Source organism: Rosa chinensis, chromosome 1 (genome assembly GCF_002994745.2).
Source record: "Rosa chinensis cultivar Old Blush chromosome 1, RchiOBHm-V2, whole genome shotgun sequence".
In the NCBI taxonomy this organism is placed as follows: Eukaryota; Viridiplantae; Streptophyta; class Magnoliopsida; order Rosales; family Rosaceae; genus Rosa; species Rosa chinensis.
In genome coordinates, this window is record NC_037088.1 from 31,579,842 (window position 1) to 31,600,941 (window position 21,100).

Below are 21,100 nucleotides of genomic sequence, written 5' to 3' on the forward strand. Positions count from 1 at the left end.
TTCGTGTCTTTCTCAGTTTTTATTTTTATATTTTATTTTTTAATAATGTAACTAAGATATGTACCAATTTTTTATGTAAATTCGATGAAAGTATTAAGTGGGATTCAAACATGAGTTTTTGCATCGACATGAATAATTTTAGTGACCAATATTATAAATTTTCATTGATCAGAGTGGCAATTAACATGAGCCTATGCCATTAACAGATTTGATAATTGTCTATAAGAATTTGAACTTGATATCTCATCCACTAAACAGTTGGGACAAAAGATTTCTCTTTCATGAAAAAATATGGGGAGATTGAATCATTGATCCTCTTTTAAGATTTATTTTCTCCTATAATTTTCAGCACAAGCAACTTCAACACTAATTTAAAAAAAAAAAAAAAAAAACCTTCAACACTAATTAAGCTTATACAACTAAAATATTGTTAATAAAAAATGAAACCATTGGATTTAGGATTATTAAGATGACCTTTTACAGAAAATGATTTGGCTACTTGATAAGATGAGATGGCGGATATAGTAGACGTGTGTGGTGGACATGGAATGCCACATTTAGGTCAAAAATCTAAGGCCAACATTCTTTTATTAAAAAAAAAAAAAAACTGTCTTTGTTTATATTTTCATTTATTTCTTTGTTAATTTACACTCTTTATAAATTATGATCCATTAATATATAGGGGCCGTGACCATTTACACAATTTTAGGATAAAAATTGCCCACTTACTCCACTAAGAGTTTTTCACTCCCATTTACCTAATTTAATATTTAATGATAGTTGTACCCTTAACTTTATTAATTAATTACATATGCCTTGACTCTCTCTCTCTCTCTCTCCCGGATCTGCTCTCTCTCTCTGTCTCTCTCTCTAACCCATGGCTTCTCTAAAAAGAGCCTATGCATTACAGATCTACGGCCAATGCCGCACCAAACACAGCCCATCTTCCCCTCTGCCGGTCCCAGCACTCCACAACACCACCACCCGCGCACCCAGAACGGAGAGATGCTAGGCTCCAAACCAGAAACTAGAGCGCCACCATCAACCGACCCCTCAAGCCAAAGATATCGTCGTGCCCTCCACCAGTGGTGTCGGGTTCCAGTCCAGATCCCTTCCGATCCCTTCCCACTGCCATGCCTCTGCCGCAATGGCAGCCACAACCGTTCGCCAATGAGTTCGACGAAAATCTCCTCCCGGTCTGCAAGCACCAGACGTCGCTGTCACCCTAAAACACGCCCCGACCACTCCTGCGTCGGCCTCACACTCCGGTGGGTGCCTAGAGATTTTTTATTTTATTTTATTTTATTTATTTTTTATTTTTTGTATCTGTAATGTATTCATTTTAGTTCATTTGAGGGCAATAATATGATTATTGGAGGGTACTAATATGATTATTGGGGTAATAATATGATTATTGGGTGGCAATAATATGATTATTGGGGGACAATAATATGATAATAAATTGATCAATTGTGCCTGTAGTGTGTTCATTTTGGTTTTGGGAGTTCATACAATTCACTGGACAGCAATAATATGATTTTTGGAGGCAATAATATGATTTTTGGGAGGCAATAATATGATTACTGGGTATTATTGGGGGGGTAATAAAATCAGACGCAGGAATCTGGTCACCGGATTCTGGATTCCAGTCACCAATGGCCGGATTCCGGTAACCGGTCGCCAGATTCAGGTAATCAATCGCCGGATTTCGATCACCGGTCACCGGAGTCCGCTGCCGGCCACTAGTCACCGGAGCACAGCATGGTGGAGGATGACTTTTCTATGTAAGTGAGAAAGAAGGAGAGGGCAAAAAAGTCCTAAAAATAAATAAAAAGAATAAAAAAAAATTAATTGGGTAGTAGGGAAATAATCCCTTAGAGTGTTTTGGGTAAATGGGGTTAAAAAACTGTTAGTGGAGCAAGTGGGCAATTTTGTTGTTAAAATTGGGTAAATGATCATTTTCCCTAATATATATTCATATACATTAATTTTTAAAAACCCTAACACAATACTCCTTCCAACAGTTCAACAGAACTCAGTCAAGAAGCCGCAAACTCTCTCATAGGGTTAGGGTTTGCGTCTATGAGAATAAACTTTTTAACAAAGAATGGCCTCTGTTGATGCAATGGCAGCAAGACTTGCCTCCTCCCTTGCTATTGCAGAAGGGAAAAGGCTTGTTGACATTCGTCCGTCCAAGGGGCTGCGACAACCGGAAGTTTTCATGCTTGGAAAACTATTGACTGCAAGGGAGTATACACGCCAGTCGTTCATGGGAATGTTCAGGTCTGCGTGGAGGGTTAATGGCACTCTTCGTGTCGAAGAAGTTGGAGAAGATGATAGTGTCCTGATTTCATTTTCAGATCCGATGGACAGGACTAGGGTTTGGAAGGGCGGCCCTAGGGGTTTCAATCGAGCTCTGATCGCTTTGGTGGAGTATGATGGAGTGAGCCTGGTGTTGTCAATACTGCTGCAGAAGTCATCGTATTGGATGACTTTGATGGGAGTTCCTATGGAGTTTAGATTGGAAAAGATCATGCGCTTGATAGGCAGCACGATCGGGGAGTTCATGGAGTTCGACCAGACGGCTTTCTGGACCAGGGTGCTACGTATCAGAGTGGAGATCGCTATACGATGCCATTGCTTCTCAAGCGTCGTTTCTGGGTTGAGGACGAGGTCCAGTTTGTGGTGCAGTTCAAATACGACAAGTTGTTTGGGCAATGTAGTTGTTGTGGGTTCGTTACCCATGTGGGATTGCCATGCTCCGGGCCTGAGTTGATGGAGGACGAGCAGGGACCAATGGGGACGGTGGAGCTTCCGTCAGCCTTGGCAGTGATGCGTGGAGGGCCAGAAACAAGTACTACTACAACTAGGGTTTTGGCAAATGGCCAAACCCTAGTTTTCCAGGCCCAGGTTCCCCGGTCCATTCCTAAAGCTTTTCTACCTCAACATGTGGTGAATATGCCCCAGGCTAGAAGGCAGGTGCAGATCAGGGAGCTTGAGGAGCCACGGCAGGAGGTACAACCTATTACAGGGGTGCGTCATCATAGAGAAGGTGATGAGGTAACCATCTGCCCTAAAAAGCTTCGTCTCAATTTGGCTGTGGGTAAGAAAACTCTAGATGCAGTGACTATGGGCCTTATTGAAGCACCTGTTGGTGCTCCTGAGCAAACAAAGCGAAAGCGTGGTCGTCCTGTAGGAAGTCTCAACAAAATGCCGTATGGTACTGCAGGAAAGAGTTAAATGGTTAAGAAGGATGATGATCAAGGTAAAAGGACCAAGAGGAACAGCATGAAGACCAACCTGATGTCGAGGTTGTTAGCTACTACAGATGGAGTTAATTCTGACCCTAAGGGGAAGGAGTTGGCCCTTGTCTAGGTTCTCTTATCAATAGACCTTCTGGATGCAAGTCTTGTTTCAGGTAGGGTTTAAATCTCTATATGCTTTCTTAAGATGTTTCTAGTTTGTTTTTGTACCACAATTGAGTGTTGGCAAAGTAGGCTAGATGATTGATTTGCCTTAGAAAGCGAGGTTTGTCTTGCTTAGTTAGGCTTGCTTTCAGCGAGCGTCCCTTAGTTTATTAATGAGTTTAGCTCTGCTTAGATAGGTTTCTGGTTATCAATCAGTTTACTTATGTAAGTTCTGTGAAGGCATGTTTTTATGGTTTGATTATTAATGCAATTAATTCCTATTCAAAAAAATATATATACATTAATTTTTATTTACTTTGTATCTACAAGTAAAACATTGAAACAAATCAGAATAGTACATACACCAAAAACTAATTTAGGTTACACTGGTACACCACAATTCCATAAGAAATAAATGCTCAAGTGCCTATTACAAACAAAAAGTGCCTCACCTTCAAAACGATAAATATATTTTGCTAGCCTCCCATACCGAGCACGTGCTTGTGGTACGTGAACATCTAGCATTTCTAATAAGACTCATAGAAGCACCAGTTGCCAGTATTGGATAAAACAACCTGCCAATCGCCAAGAAGTTGCAACCTCATTCCTTTTAGGGTTGGAATTAACATAACCATTAGGAAAAGACAAAAGGGGCAAACAATCCCTCCTCCCCACACAGCCTTCTTCATAGTACCCTTATGCTTCTTTAGAGAAGATTCAATCTTCTCAGGAATAGAATTTGAACTAGCAGCAACCTTCTTAGGATGAGGTGCCTTATTCTTGCTTCTTTTAGGGCGACCCCTCTTCTGCTAAGCCTACAACATACGAACCATTGTAAGCCCCATACTCCCAGCATCTAAATAATTCATAATAAGCAAAACGGGAAGGTGCTCCTCTAATTTGATTGTGAGAGACATTTATAGTGCTATAGAAGTATAGAGTGAAAAGAGACCCCAGAACCAACTTGGAAGGACATCATAATCAAGGTGGGAAAGACTTTCTTGAGTTCGAAGCCACTTTGGGAAATACGGCCCTACCTTGCAGGACCCTAGTCTTCAAGAATACAATTGAAATTAAGGAAGGTAGCCAATGAGAATCGAAATTAAAACCTAAGAATTTAGAGGATATGGTCGCATGATACTCATCAATTCAATGGAAGGAATTATGAAGGGCAGTCAACAGGTAAAGTTAAAATGTCATCAACTTCGGCATGTTTTTTGTTGTAGATTTAAAGAACACCCAAATTGTGCCTTGAAAGCATTATGCGATTCTTGCAGAGGTAGAATTTAGTTTCTGAGAGATGTGTGTGTGGGAATTTAGTTCCTAAGAGATGAGTGTGTGTGGGTGTGGGTACGCACGCGCGCCATCCCTAACATAGAACCCAACAGAGGCACCAAACATGTTAAGAGAGAACAAGATAAAACTCAAGTGCTAAAAAGTTTCCCATCTATAACAGGAGACAAGCTACAGTACCCCCCCCTATGACATACCTTTTTATTTTTATTTAAAAAAAATATATAACAAGTTAGTATGATGGTAATCATCAGGTTACCCATTCAAATTTTAACACATGGCAATTTAAAAAAATTAATTTTTAATATTGTCCATATACTTGTAAATATTGTCCTAAATGGAGTAATTACCAAAAGGTTTACCCCAATTATAGAATCGAGAACTATATTATGTGAATGAGAACACATGCTCTATTCGGTATAAATATGAAGATTTACCACCTATACAACACATTTGTTGTCAATCGAGAACTCTATTACGTGAATGAGGACACATGCTCTATTTAGTATAAAATATGAAGATTTATCTCTTACACAACACATTTGTAGTCAATTTTGTAAAATGGTTCATAAACTGGAAGATGTTGTCCTAGACCTTGTAATTACCACAAACAGAACATTTTTTACAACATTTTCATCATCTGTCCTTATATTCATAATAATCGTTGTCAGTGATGTAATTATTTTCTTAATGGGCAACATTACACAAGTTACCATCCAATTACACAATCGAGAACTCTATTACGTGAATGAGGACGTACACATGTTTTATTTAGTATGAAAAATGAAGATTTATCACCCAGACAACACATTCGTATTCAATTTTGTAAAATAGTTCATAAACCTGTAAATGTGGTCGTAGACCTTGTAATTACCACAAAGATGACATTTTTTACAACATTTTTCATCATTTGTCCTTGTATATCGTAATAAGCAGTTGTTAGATATAATTATTTTCTCAATGACGAACATTACACAAGGTACGACCCAATTACACAATCGAGATCACTATTACGTGAGTTAGGACACATACTCTATTTCGTCTAAAATAAGAAGATTACCGCCTGAACAACATATTTGTCTTCAATTTTGTAAAATGATTCATAAACCAGTAAATTTGGTCCTAGACTTTGTAATTACCACAAAGAGGACATTTTTTACAACATTTTTCATCATTTTCTCTCATCTCATTTTGACATTTTCAGCTCCTCTCGGCCTCTCTCACTCTCTCAAAGTCTCTCCCTCTCTCTCATAGTCTCATCCATGCACTCTCTCGGTCGCTTCACCAAAGATTGGGTAAGGTTTTAAAACGTAAGCCTAATTCAATGTTTGATTGAACTTTGGGTTGCATTTTTCTTGGTTTCATAGTTTGGGGTTTCAAGTTCATATCAGTTGGCATCTGGGTTTTCATAAGAACCATTTTTGTGACATAGGCTCATCTCAATGATTCAAACTTGGCCAATTTTTCATGATGGTTTGATTTTGATTTAGAGTTAGAGTTTTGATTTGGGTTTTAGGGTTGACAATTCTGATTTGCTTGTTTCAGGTTCTGATTTGGGTCGTTGCCTGCCGGCTCTGGATTCCCAAGTCTTTGAGCACACTATCTGGTGTTGTTCCCAGATTGTCATCTCCGGTGACGCAATTGAAGAGGAAGCGGCCGGCGAAGGTTTGCGTTCCGATTGTATTAATGGGATTTAGGGCTGCTCCAGGGATACCGTCTAAGGCGGCGTGGAGAGAGCTGGTGGAGGAAGATTGAGAAGGTTACTTCTCCGTATATTGTAAGAAAGGGAGGAGAGAGGCTTTGGAGGATCGGTATTCAACCATTCTTAATCTTCAAGGTGATCCCAAACAGGTAAATTTTTTTTCCACTTTTCTTACTGTTTCTATCAGTAATTAAGTTTTTCAGTAGCTTAATTCTGGAACTTTGAAAACTCGTGGTAAAATTGAGGTGTAATTTGGGAAAATGAAAGCTTGAATTTCAAAGTTCCCTGATGAATGAGTTTAGGTCGAACATATTAGGGAATTTTGATACATACATAGTGAAATTATTATAGAAAAAATAGTGTTTGAGATTAGGCCTTGCTTATTGTAGTTGAAATGAGTGGTTGGAGAATTGGAATTTGATATGCTCTAGATTCACGTTTGCAGGCGTTTTTTGGTGTGTTTGATGGGCATGGAAGTACAAAAGCTGCTGAATTTGCAGCCCACAACTTAGGAAGAAACATTTTAGATGAAGTTGTGAGGAGGAATGACGAAATGAAACATAGAGATTTGCACTCATAATTTAGGATTGACTGTTCCGATTTGGGTTTTATCCTAAAGTTGATTGTGAAAAGTAACAAAACATTTGACAATCTCATAAAGATTCTCATGTTTGCTCCTGGTATCATTTGTCTGTGACATTTATCATCTCTTGTTTACTTGTAGAGGCATTAGGAAAGTAAAAACATAGATATTGGTCACTGTTGGAATTAACCTGAAGTTGTTTGCTCCATTCTCATTACGTCTTCTAGGATCTCTGTTGTTAGCTTGATAGTGTGTCTGATGTTAATGGAATATGCTTTAACAGGCCTATGAAAGTCTCAGTTATTCTCCTTGATTAACTTGTGTCGAATTTAAAATCAGTAGAGACTAGGGAAGAGAATTTTCAATTTACAAAGAGATATCAGCTTGCATCTTATTTATGCACTTTGCTTTGCTCATGCTGCAGCTCTGCAATTCTAGATGATTTGCAAGACTCTAAAAAAAGTGTATCAAGTCTTCGTGCTAGACCTGAACATGCCGTAGTGTCTGCTGATCTAAAACCTTCAGATTGCATTCCCTGAGTACATTTGCCAGTCCCTACTTTTCATTGAAATATAGTTTGGTACATGGTATTTATATTGCAACATAATTAAGTATTCGCACAGAGTATGTAAATCAAAGACTATTGGCACTAAAGTCATATATGTCCAACAGAGTATTTAAATCTGAAGTAAAATCATTGACGATTCTATTAAAACAAATTGTTCATGTTTAGATTTATTTTTGAGAGTTTTTATTCTTTGCACCACGAGGGCGACCACGACCCCTTGCTTGTAGTGTTGAGGTTTTTCTCTGCACGACTTTTGAACAGCTCTTGCCATGATGTACGTTGATCAACACTATTTCTAGTAGCTTATTCAATTTCTTCTATTGTCTTGATCTTGTTCTTGGCACCATCATTTTTGTTTTCATTATCTAAAGCCTCATTAATTTTCACCCATGTTTGGTTCTTTGGGTGCTTCAACATCCAAAGGGCAAGTTGCACATGACGATTTACAGAATCTAACTGCATTCAATAAACAACAAAGTTATACAATAGAAAAGAAAAAAAACCATCATATATTGCAATTAAAGTCGAATCATCTTACCTCATCTTTCAATGGGTTATCATAGTTTATTATGTATCTGAGCATGAAAATGCCATAATCGAAGTTGTTTTGTTGAATGTGAATGTCATGTACATTGAAAACTGTGAATGAACAAAATGACCATCCTTTCTTGAAACAACTTTGGATTTCAGTGTCAAATATTGTGTCCAATGCCAAAAGCTGTATTTCAAACAACAAGAAGCTAAGTGTGATGTGCAATACAGTTTCCATATAATCAAGGGAATGATTTCACTCTTTAAAATTTATTACCACATAATAAACAAGATCATTTTGAGCCATAGTGCGTGCAGGGTTCGGGTAAGTGTCCCATATCTCTACATCCGTTCTCGTCCCATATCTCTACATCCGTTCTCGCTAATTTAATCACAATGAAGAACCAGTGGTTTGGGGTAGTATCTGGATCCAAGATGGGGATGAATATCTACAAATGATGAAGTGTTAATATATTGAGCAATTATTTTAGGAATGTGATGTACAAGTACTCATTGTATACCTTTTGTCTGTGATGCTATGTGATCCAATTTGCTGAGTTCTTTCTTCAAAATGTTGGTATCCTCCTTTATCTATGATGCAAGATATGATATCTTGCTACTTAAATAACTTAAATCTCCATGCCTGCAATAATAACAATAATAATAATAATAACAATAATAATAATAACAACAATAATAAAAACAACAATAATAAGAAGAACAATAACAATAACAATAACAATAACAATAACAATAATGTTAAAGGGAAAACACATTATGTGCCTTCGTCGAAGTGATTGACCGAGAGGGAATCAAGTAATTAGCAATCAACATCAATAAGCATGAAACAAGGACCAATTAGTAGTTGATGTCATCATTGTAATTGATATTTCCGTTGTAATTCTCTCCCTATATAAAGGGGCTATGAAATGAAATGAGTAGACCAATTTCAATTGTCATTTTACTTTTACACGTTATTAGCACGCTCAGAGCCAATAGCCAAAGAAAAAAATCAAAACCCTAGAAGAAAAAAAAACTTTTTCTTCTTATTCTGCCGCCACCAACGATTAAAAAAAAAAAAAAAAATCCCCGTCCACCTCGCCAGCCAGACCGGCCGCCAGCCCCACGGGCCTCCAACCCAATGGCGTTGCTCCCTTGCCAAGCGCTGCACCTGCACCTCCGCCTCATCCCAAATCGCACGCGACCTCCCACCTGCACTCACACCGCCAACCCAGCACCCACAGCCGACTAGATCAGTCTCCTCCCCTCCAGATCCTTCTTCCCTTCACCGGCCTCAATCTGCCTACACAGTCCACCCAGCGCCCCGCGCCTGTGCAGCCCACCCACAACCCCTTGTCCTTGCAAATCCCATCTGCCTGCAGATCTCCGCGCCTGCCCAACCCGCCCTTGTAACAACCCGCCCGTCACATCCCAGCCCCGGCGCTGCTGCCCCGCAACTGCTGCAAACTAGGAGGCCAGATCGACAGCACCCTCTCTACCCAGAAGGAGAAGAGAGAACCAGGAGGAAGAAAGAAGACGCGAAAAGGAAGAAGAAAGGAAGAAGAAAAGAAAAAAAAAACCCAGCCCAAAGAAAAGGGCGGCCCAGAAAAAGAAAAATAATAAGTAAAAAAAAAGGCCCTACGGCCCATCTTTGTCAGAACAAAAAAAAAAAAAAAAAAAAAAAAAGAGGAAAAGAGAGAAAAAAAACTAGGCCTTGCGGCCCAAAAAAAAGAAGTGAAAATAAAAAAAGCCCACTACTGAAAAGAAAGAGGAAGCAGCCCAGTTTTCCTCAAGTCTAAAAACATCGCTACGCATGCCTGCATCAACATGCGCATGCGTTAGGATTGTTTTATTTTCTCAAAATCAAGTATGTTTTCTTTATTTTATTTTATGATTTTAGTCGAGCATGTGAATTTTATTTATATTTTCTATTTTTAAGCATGCTTTATACCTTATTGTTTATGCCTTTATTATATTTTGTTATTGAGCATGTTTAGTTAGATAATTTTGATCATTTCAAGCATGTCTTGTTATTTATGCTTTATATGATTATCTTTAAGCATGATTATATATTTTATTGTTTATATTTTTGAGCATGCTACATATATATATATATATATATATATTTTGTTATATATTTGTGATTTTTGAGCATGCCATGTACTTTTTTATATATGCTATGTTTTATTTATTATTACATGTGTTATGATTAATTTTAGAATGCAACATATAAATTCCATTTTGCCATGATAATGAAAATTCATGCGCATTAGACACACACACACACACTTACTGTGATAAGCATTTTCAAATAGCATTGAAAAAATGTGACCATTATGAATCTTGGTCTTGAAATCTAATTCATATTTTTGAAAAATAATTTATGTGGATGTCTTTATGACTATGTAATTTATATCTTCTCTATTGTTTTATGTAGATGGCTGATCCAACTCGACCTAAGTTTGACATTTTGGACTCAGAAGGACTTGAGTACCACCGTTGGGTTTCCGATAGAGAAACTGCCTTTGTGGCAAAAGACTACACCGCCACCATTACTGACCCAAAAGATGATGAACTATCTAATAAGGTGAAAGCAGATGCCTTAATGTTTCTGAGGCGACATATTGATCCTAGCCTACGCTGGGAGTACCTTCAGTTGAAGACACCTAAAGAATTGTGGGATGCCCTTAAGGGACGTTTTGGGAACATTCATGACACTTTGCTCCCAGAACTGGCTATTCAGTGGAATGGAATCCACTTGCACTACTACAAAAAGGCCATCAGACGACGGTGGATTTCTGTTGTGTGATGACCAAGCTCACCGTGGTCTAAGCGAGTGAAAAATCACACAACGGTAATTCCACCGTTGTCTGACATTAGTTTGCTCAACAGAAAAGTTATTTTTCTGTTGTGTGAATTCTGCGCAGCAGGTGCCTACCATGGCATGCGCAGGGATGCCTCGGTCATTCAGACAACAGAAAAGAAATTTTGCCGTTGTGTGAGATTCACAACACACAACGGGTATAACTTATTATTTGTTGTGTGAGATTCATAACACACAACGGGTATAATTTATTCTTTGTTGTGTGAGATTCATAAGACACAACGGGTATAACTTATTCTTTGTTGTCTGAGACTAATAACAGACAACAGATGTAACTCATTCTTTGTTGTCTGAGGTAAGTAACACACAACCGAAGTGAAATTATCTCCCTTGTCTGTTGGTTACTCAGACAACAGAGATGATTTTATTTCCGTTGTGTGTTATGAATCTCACACAACAGAAGTTTATTTTCTTTTGTTGTTGGTTGTTAGTTCACACAACAATTTCTTTTTATCATCCATTGTGTGAGCAACATTAGGTTTGTTGTCTGAGCTTGGTTCTCACAACATTGTTTTGAGCTGTTGTTTGTTCATTATGTATTCCATACATGGAATATCTTTTTATAAATAATGCTCCATATTACCACATAAACCCACACTAATCCATATCATATAAGTTTTTCAAACTTCCAAACATTCAAGTTATTAGATAATGTACCAAACAAGCCTTCCTAGCTACTACCTACACATGAATCAAACTTAGTAGCTCATATGCTGAAAGGAGGTAATCCATAGCACTTGCTTCTCGAGCTCTAAGATTCCAGTCCAAAACTCATTTACGTTGCTTCTCGAGCTTTGGATCATTACCGCAGAGTGGGCATCCTTGTTATGGCTCTAATGTCTTCCTTCCCAGTCCTCACTGTCATAATTGAAGACTGTTGAAAACCAGAAAAACGTTAATTAGAGTAAATAAGAACAGCATCCTTAATCTGGGCAATTGTATGATCATTAGGCCCTGCACCATTAAAAGTGAAAATAAGAATTAAACTACCACATGACTTGGCAATGGCACTAAAATTATGTGTATCATGTACGCATTACCATGACAGGGATGCAAGATATATATCGAGACATGGATAGAGAACAAAATTGTATATAGAACTTTGCAATTTGCATGGAGCTACTGACTGAATACCTTTGATTAAGATTGTGCAAGAATGAGGGTTCTTCACATTTTCGACAAATGTGTACTTCTCTTCACCAAGGACGTGCTCATATACAAGTCCAGCCCAGCCAAGGCAATCAGGAGTTAAATCATCTACAGAGTTCACTGCCTCCCCTCCACAAGCCAAAACCAACCGTTCCATATTTCTCCTCTTTGCTCTTCTCAGAGCAATAATCTACAAAATCAGGGGTTAGAAAAAGGTTGAACAAAAGAATTACACTGTACAAAAGTATAGCTAGTTCATAACAAAACACCAATACAGCTATGCTGTATTCGTAACTTGACAAAACTAATATGACCAGACTTTATAAACAGTATTCTGATGGGTATTCCTAAAACTAGCTAACATTTTAGGTTTTCATCTTGTCATATATTGTGATTAAGATTCACAGTGACATTCAGAAAATTCTTAAAATGCTTTTTTTTTTTTTGGGGGGGGGGGGGTGGTATTGATTTTACTAGAGCAATAGAGAATAATCAAGTTGTTTGTAATACGCTTCCTGCATACGCATAACATTTAAGGCGAGATGTAGAACCATAAAGTAGCAGATTTCCAGATTAATCTTTCTTTTTTAAATGTATTTATGGAAATACTTATGGAGGCCTCTCTCAGATCTTTACCAAAGTGAAGCATTTTTTAGTCAAACAACCAATTCAGAAATTTGACAGAAGGTAATAAATAAATAACAATCAATATTGATCATTGTACTCACAAACTGGACTTGGATGATTGATATTAGGCAATTCTTCAATTAAGTATAAATAGAGCAAAGTGAGTAACTGAATTTGAAATTGTTAAATTGGAGAACAATCCTAGTTGAGAAAATATATGGATTCTTGTATAAGAGATATACAGAGGAATCTTTAAAGCAAGAACACAAAAAAGAGAACAATAGTCGGATATACCTCTTTGCAAATGTCTCTTCCAAGGGAACTGTAAAGTCAAGCTTGTTCTGCGGCAGAGGACCAACTGTATACAGAGCTTTCTCTTTATCATACACAAACTTGTTATTAGCAAGTTTAGAAGAATATGTTTGATAGAGCCTGTCAACCAGTTTTCTGCCAATTCCCTTGCCTTGAGCGGCCTTCTTGTTTTCAGAAGTAATATGAACCTGTGAGGAATAGTATGCCATTAAGAATTTTATACTGAACATAGTAAACTGCACAGCAAAAGAATGACATGAGGTAGACATACAGAATATTGGTAGAATACACAATCTGGAGCTTTCACAGTGAGTTTGACGTGGTTTGCAAGCAATTGTTTCCTACTCGTAATAGAATACTTGGGAGAAGTCAGGACTCCTGGCTTTACATGGGGTGGAATGGTTGGAGGAGGTGGTGGGATCAAATTTGGATCCCTACTTGCGTTGCCCGCACCAGCAGCAGCCACATCCACAATCCTTTATGATCTGCAAGCCATTAATGAAAGAAAAAAATGAAGATACTTTGGCAGAGAAATCATACAGAATCATAAGGACTTTTGCATATACTAAGATTGTGAAATGATCATGATTCATGCAGTTTACGTGCCACATTTCCTATTAACTTAATTCAGTGATTCATCAATCGACAGGAGTATAGATGTTGTAAGACCATGTCGATATGAGAGAAGTATTCTTGATTGATTAGAAAATTTTCTCGCTTTTCGTAAATGTATAAAGCTAACAATGCAAACTGATGTAAGTCGTTTTTCTTAAATGGAGTATAATCTCATTTTAAACATGTAATATCCATCTTAATTGTAAAATATGAACAGAAGCACAAAATCTACAAAATTTAAGCAGAGGAAACAGAATCTACCACAAATTTCCTAATAAATCATTAAGTGATTCACCAATAATAAGTTTTTATACCATTAGATTACAGATGTTGTAAGACCAGATTGCTATCAGAGAAACACTCTTGATTGATTAGAAAATTTTCCAACTTGTTACAAATATATAAGACTAATCATGCAAAGCAATATAAATAGTCTTCTTAGATGGAGTAAAACCTGTGATTCAATAATCCTAGCACGAATTTTTGATAACAACCATGTTAGTACTATTTTAGTCACTGAGCAATCAAACTCAATACAACCATTTATCATTTGTGTGGTCCAAGTTCTATATAGAACTTCAACTCATCCTGTAAAAACATCTACATAATTATGTATGCAGTCTGACAAAAACATTTCATACCCAAGTTCAAAGCACTTTCAAATTCCGATTGCACACTGTTACTGATATCTGCAAACCAAAAAACAAAGAAACCATTTATTTCTACATATACCTATATTCAATCAATGAAGACAATAGAACTGACTAAAGAACAAAAGCCACAAAAAAAAAAAAAAACCAAAACCAGAAACCGGAAACCCACCAAATTAATCACCAACATACCTAGACAATGACCAATCTCAATACAGACCAAGAAAAGCAGCAACTGAACAATACAAATAATCGTTTGCATAGAACCTGCACAACCAAAACAAAAAAAAAAAAAATCACATTATCACCAGTGGAACACAGAAGAAAGATCAATAGCAATCAATGCCAACCAAATAGCTTCACCCCCGAATAATGCATTTAAGTAGAAGGTTAAACATTATGTCTGTTCATAATAAAAAGAAAAATGAAAACAGGCATCATGCAATTCAAGCCATCAAATCAAGTGAACCCCAATTCTTATTTTGCTTTTGCTGAAAATGAAACCACTTGTTCTTTTGCTGATTACTCTAATCATGAAAAGAAGAAACAATAAGAAGAGGGTTCTTACCATCAGATTTCTACATAGCCTACAATCAATTCCAAGGTTGGAAACTCAGAACAAAAACAAAGGCAAGAAACCCAAAACCCAGACTCCTATTTAGACTCCTATTTAGAAACCCAAAACCCAGACTCCTATGTAGAGATCTTCAGTCACAGATCAGCAGACTTCGGCCCTGTCATAAGAAAGAAGAAGCATGTTTAAGGATATTAAAGCTGCACAGGAAAGTAATTATAAGCAAAAATTTTATGTCAGATATGCCATACCTAAAGAAGTTTTCCCAGAAAATTCAAGTAGACAAGACTCCGGTGGCAATTTGACAGATGGCGTACTTGCTCCATGTCTTAAGAATTATATCACAGCTCCTTAGTTCCAAGCCTGGTACACCCTGAGATAAAAATTTACAAGCAAATGCTGGTGAGATAAGTCTTGCAGACAAAATATGGGGAAGAGTTGTTGAATTTCGTAAACATTCAAAGTGAATATTGCACATAATGATCCAAACCCTCAATAGACGTAAAAGTTTAATCATTATTGAAACAGTGCACATAATGACCCAGCTTCTTTATAGCTTGTATAAACTTAGATTATATCACAAACAACAATGTGAACATTTTCAGCTGTATGAGGTATCGTAAATTTAATGCGCCACAGAAATGCATGCTGTTTCATTGAATTGAAATCCTAAACCACAGACCATAAGCTGACCAAGAGCTCCAATGCAGTTACAGTCAGTCCATTGCACTAGAAAAAGGAATAGATGAGAGCTGGACTATATGACATTCTCATCTGAAGACAAGAGCCATCAAAAGCAAGTATAAGTATCGAATTGATGAACTCCTCTAATTATAAGGTTGGCTTATTGGATTTCGTTGGCCTAATCTTACTGGCTATTAACAATGACCATGTGTTTAAACTAATGAAAGGTATGAAGCTATCATTATGAACAGATAATCATTACTTTGGCTTTAAACCTCAGTCTGCTGTGTTTCTGCGACTCTATCTCCAATAGGGAAAAGGACAAAAATCTCATGAAGGCATTAAAGCCAAGAACAAATGGAGAGACAGAGCTCTTATATATTAGGCTCCATAGGGAAACTCGACTCTTGCAGTAGCTTGTGTATTTTTGCCTAAATTTGATAATGAAGCAATATCAAGACCCATGAATAAAATTTCTACTAATCATTTCAGGAATTTATTTCTTTTTCTCCATTTAACAACTTCCTCAGCAAAAACTCAGACCTCGAAACCAATTATTCCACACAAATCTTGCTATGAAATGTAACAATTTCAATCCTCAAATGAACTAAACAATAAAACAAACAACAATTCCTCCATAGTAGAAAAATAACTTATTCAAAACTGCCGCAATTTAACTAGCGGATAACAAATGATTACCTGAGTGCCCCACTGACCTTTCAAGCAAGATATGGAGTCAATGGTGCCATCCTTGACGAACCCATCAGCTACTCATCCAAGTTGATAGATCGAATTGGTGATGACGAAATCCACATGGCACAGTTTGGAGAAAATTCTGAGCCGGAAAGGCATCGTCTTCCTTTTTAGGGTTTCTTGATGAAGAGAGAGGCAGACAAGTGCAGGGGAGGAGGAAGAAGCAGCGAAGGTTTTAAGGGTAGAAAGTGTTTTGGCTGTTTGGGTGGTTTGAGATTTCAATGTGATTCATGAAATTTCTGGAGAATTTTGGGGTTTCAGAACTACGAGAGAGAGATGGCAAGAGAAAGAGATATGAGAGAATGAGGGACTTGATTGTTTGATGGCTTCGAGATAGTCGTGACCGTCGCGGAGCTTGGCGTGCTCAGGGAAGAAATGGCGTAATTTGAGGTTGAGATGGAGTGATTTGGGAACTGGGGTTCTTGCGAAGGATTAAAGATGAAAAATTGGATTTTTAGGGTTTGATGGAAGAAGAGAAAAGTAATGTCGAAGAAGCACAAATGCGGGGGAGAGAGAATGAAAGGAAATGAAATGATTTGAACTTCAAATATTACTTCTGAAGTCGATCCCACAACAGAAGCACAACACACTGTCGTAAGAGTGTATGACATAAAATCAAAATGTCAAAACATGGAGGGAAATATGCCGCCTGCTGCATTTTGGCTCAAAATGCTGCCATCTATGTTCCCACTTCACACAACAGAAAAGTATAACTTCTGTTGTCTGATTTTTACATCTTGCACAAGGTTTGCCTAGTGGAAGATATCCCAGCAAGCTTCCTCAAAATTTGGTGTCTAGTTTTCAATCACACAACGGACAATGTCAAGCACCGTTGTACTAAGTACCCCAAATTTCAGATTTCAAGAGGCAACCAAGACTCGAGAGTGGAGGGAAATCTGCCGCTAAATTTTTAAGACCCAGACAACGGACAACACTTAATTGTGTTGTGCAATGTAGTTCTGAGAAAAAAGTTATTACTTTGTTGACATTCACACAACGGAACATTATTAATACTGTTGTACAAAGGATTTTACTTAAACATACAACAGAAGATTTCTATTCCGTTGTGTGATTAGTGTTGTGTGATTAACTTTTTGTAGTAGTGTTGGTTGACTATAAAAAGGTCAATGACTTCAATAAGGACATGTTGCGCTTAAAGGCACGTCTCAATTTCTGTGGAAGGGAAATCACAGAAGATGATATGATCTACAAGACTCTTACCACCTTTCTTACTTCAACGTTTATACTAGCGAACCAGTATAAGTTGGAGTATGACAACGAAAGAATCACAACCTTCAATAAGTTGATAAGCCTACTGCAAGTGGCTGAGAGACATAATGAGGTTCGCTTGAACAACAATGCTAGGCCTATTGGGACAATGAAAATTCCTGAGGCTAATTATGGAATAATGAAAGGTGGAAAGAACTCCAACGCAAAGGGGTGTGGACTTGCTGATCCTTACCCACGTGGCAACAATGCACCATGTGGAAAGGGACGTGGAGGTGGTGGAAAAAAGGTGCAAAAAGGCACCTAAGAACCCTTCAGTCAAACAGGATAGAGTTGGTAATGAACCATGCTATAGGTGTGAAGTCACTGGGCATTGGTACAAGAACTGCCAAGCAAGCAACATAGTTGCAGCCACTTACAAGAGATATAGGGAGTCTAAAGAACAAGAAACTCACTATATGGAAGAAGGAGGCCATGACCCAAATGTCAACCTCACTATTGCAGACCTCAATGGCAACAAGGAACTTGCTCAGTTAATGGATGCACTAGTTTTTGACTGAGATGCTTTATCTATTTTCCAAAGACAGTTGTGAAGGCATAATGCCTCATTTTTAATTAGACTATTATTTGGTCTTAAACAATGGTTTGATGAATTAGATTTCTGAACAAAGCCCTTGATTTGATTATTGTTGGCTTATTAATAAATTTTCAATTTTATTCTGAAGCACTGAATTTATTCAAATTTATTTACTACACATATTTACATGGTTCAAAATTGCACTATAAAGATGTAAAGCAATACATCTAGAGAAAAAAATTATTAGAATGAAAAGATTATCATTCTACTAAAATAGAAATACTCTAAAGAATATGAGATATATTTAAAGTCACAGACGCTCTATATGCACCAAGAGCTAATCGAACCTTGTTAAAGTTTCAAAGATATTCATGCCAATGGTTATCATGTAAAAACATACTGTGAGAATGGACTTGAATACATTTATATTACCTCTAATAAATGCGGAAGGAAACGCATTTGAGAGAAACTTATGAGTCGATCTAGTGGACTATACCTCACTACGATTCGGATCATTGAATCCTATGCTGTCACCAACAATGAAATGTAGGACACTGACTCATACAGGCTTTGGCATGACCGCCTAGGGCAGGTCGTGACATGATGATCCGTATTTTAAAGAACTCATATGGACATCCCTTTTTTCGAGTGAAAAATAAAATGGGACAAAAATCGGTCACACTGCAAGGTGCCGGTCCTAGTACTGCTCAAATGCAGTCATTGCCTTCTGAAGTACCAGAAGCACTACCTCTCTCCCATTATGCCTCATTTACTATTTCAAAGGCAAATCACTCGTTTTGTAAAGCCTGCTCTTTAGCAAAAACAGGATCGAGACCTTCCTATGCTAAAGATACAAAACAAAACATTCCATTCTTACAAAGGATACAAAGAGATATATGTGGACCTATCCATCCAGAATGCGGACTATTCAAGTACTTTATGGTTCTGGTGGATGCTTCGACACACTGGTCACATGTCGCTTTATTGTCCATAAGAAATGCTGCAAAACTCCTAGCACATATTATACGTTTAAGGGCTCACCACCCTGATCACCTTATCAAGTCTATAAGGCTTAATAACTCTAGAGTTTACATCAAAAGCATTTGATGATTATTGCATGTCTATCGGGATCAACGTAGAGCATCCTGTACCCCATCTGCATACACAAAATGGTCTCGCAGAAGCCACTATCAAAAGGCTACAAATGGTGGCTAGGGCATTGGTTATGCGCACTAACCTGGCCTATATCTGCATGGGGTTATGCAATATTTCACGCAACTTTACTTATTCATTTCAGACCCACAGCTAGCCAACCATTTTCTGCGTACCAGTTGGTAACTGGATATGAGCCTGACATTTCACACTTACGCATATTTGGTTGAGCAGTATATGTGCCTATTGCGCCCCCACAGAGCACCAAAATGGGTCCTCAGAGACGATTAAGTATTTATGTTGGATACGAATCCCCAACAATTATCCGCTATTTGGAACCCTTGATAGGCGATCTCTTTACCGCTAGATTTGCGGACTGTCACTTTGATGAGACAGTCTTCCCGTCGTTAGAGGGAGATAGGAAAAATGATTTTCCAAGGGAACGACAGGAATTGTTGTGGTTTGTCCCCACTTTGTCTCATTTGGATCCCCGCACTTCATAATGTGAAAGTGAAGTGAAAAGAATAATCGATCTTCAGAACGTAGCAGATTCGATGCCTGATGCGTTTACTGATATCGTAAAAGTGACGAGATCACATATACCAGCTGCAAATATGCCTGCAAGGTTAGAAGTCCCCAACAAGGGGCATGGTGTTGCAGATAGAGGCACTGCAACCACACTTAGTGGAGGTGTGGTTGAGGCCGTGGCTCCCTAAAGGAAGAGGGGGAGGCCACTTGGTCCGATTGACACTCACCCAAGGAAGAAGAGGGCGAGTAAGGCACAAACTAATCATCAATGTATAGAATCCCTCTCATGAGATTGTCTCTGATTATAGTTATGTCCATGAATCAATACTGGAAGACGCTCTGATGTTTAAAATGATTCCAGAGAACAAAGAAATCTCAAAGGATTATGAGAGTGCATATGAGTTGATACAAAGATCTTCCATACACATTGATGATATATACTGTTGCTCAAGGAATCATAGAGCACGATGATATCGAACCACGCTCTATTGCAAAATGTCAACAAAGAGCAGATTGGCCTAAATGGAAAGAAACAATCTAGGCAGAATTAGATTTTTTGACAAAGAGACAGGTATTCGGTCTGGTAGTGCTAACCCCACCAAGTGTAAAGCCTGTAGGACATAAATGGGTCTTTGTCAGAAAGCGTAATGAGAAGAATGAAGTCCTGAGGTACAAGGCTCGCCTTATGGCGCAAAGTTTCTCACAACGCCCTGGAATTGACTACAAGGAGACATACTCTCCCGTAATGGACGTTATAACGTTCCTCTACTTAGTTAGCTTAGTAATTTCCGAAGGACTGGAAATGCAGCTCATGGATGTGGTCACTACATATCTCTATGGGGATATAGATTCAGAGATATATATGAAAGTGCCTGATGGCCTTACATTACCCAAGTCAAGTGACTTTAAACCACGGAGTGCGTTTGCAATTAAGTTGAAACACTCACTTTACAGAATGAAACAATCCGGGCGGATATGGTAGACCCGTCTAAGTGACTACTTGATTGGGAAGCGATATAAGAACGATGAAGTATGCCCCTGCGTATTCATAAAGAAAACAAGTACTGGATTTGCAATTGTAGCTGTATATGTTGATGATATGAACATAATAGGTACTCTTGATGAAGTAAGAGAAACCGCGAGCTACTTGAAATCCGAATTTGAGATGAAGGATCTTGGGAAAACTCGATTCTATCTAGGTCTTGAACTAGAACACCGAGTTTGTGGAATACTAATCCACCAGTCTGCGTATGTCCAAAAGTCAGGCGATATAACATGGATAAA

The 21,100-nt window shown here is 38.0% G+C and overlaps 1 protein-coding gene and 1 long non-coding RNA gene across 2 annotated transcripts; both read right to left on the reverse strand.

The window, feature by feature from the left end:
• Positions 1 to 11,752: 11,752 nt before the first annotated feature.
• LOC121050983 (T-complex protein 1 subunit zeta 1-like) lies at positions 11,753 to 12,327 on the reverse strand. Its single transcript, XM_040512669.1, has 2 exons — positions 12,103 to 12,327; positions 11,753 to 11,922 (listed from the first exon to the last, which is right to left on the reverse strand). Exons 1-2 carry the CDS (start codon positions 12,272 to 12,274, stop codon positions 11,864 to 11,866), a joined length of 231 nt encoding a protein of 76 aa, XP_040368603.1. The 5' UTR covers positions 12,275 to 12,327; the 3' UTR covers positions 11,753 to 11,863.
• Positions 12,328 to 13,449: 1,122 nt separating this feature from the next.
• LOC112182105 lies at positions 13,450 to 14,611 on the reverse strand. The gene is made up of 3 exons (XR_002929279.2): positions 14,514 to 14,611; positions 14,313 to 14,360; positions 13,450 to 13,541 (listed from the first exon to the last, which is right to left on the reverse strand). It is a non-coding gene; the product is annotated as an uncharacterized LOC112182105 (long non-coding RNA).
• Positions 14,612 to 21,100: the final 6,489 nt, after the last annotated feature.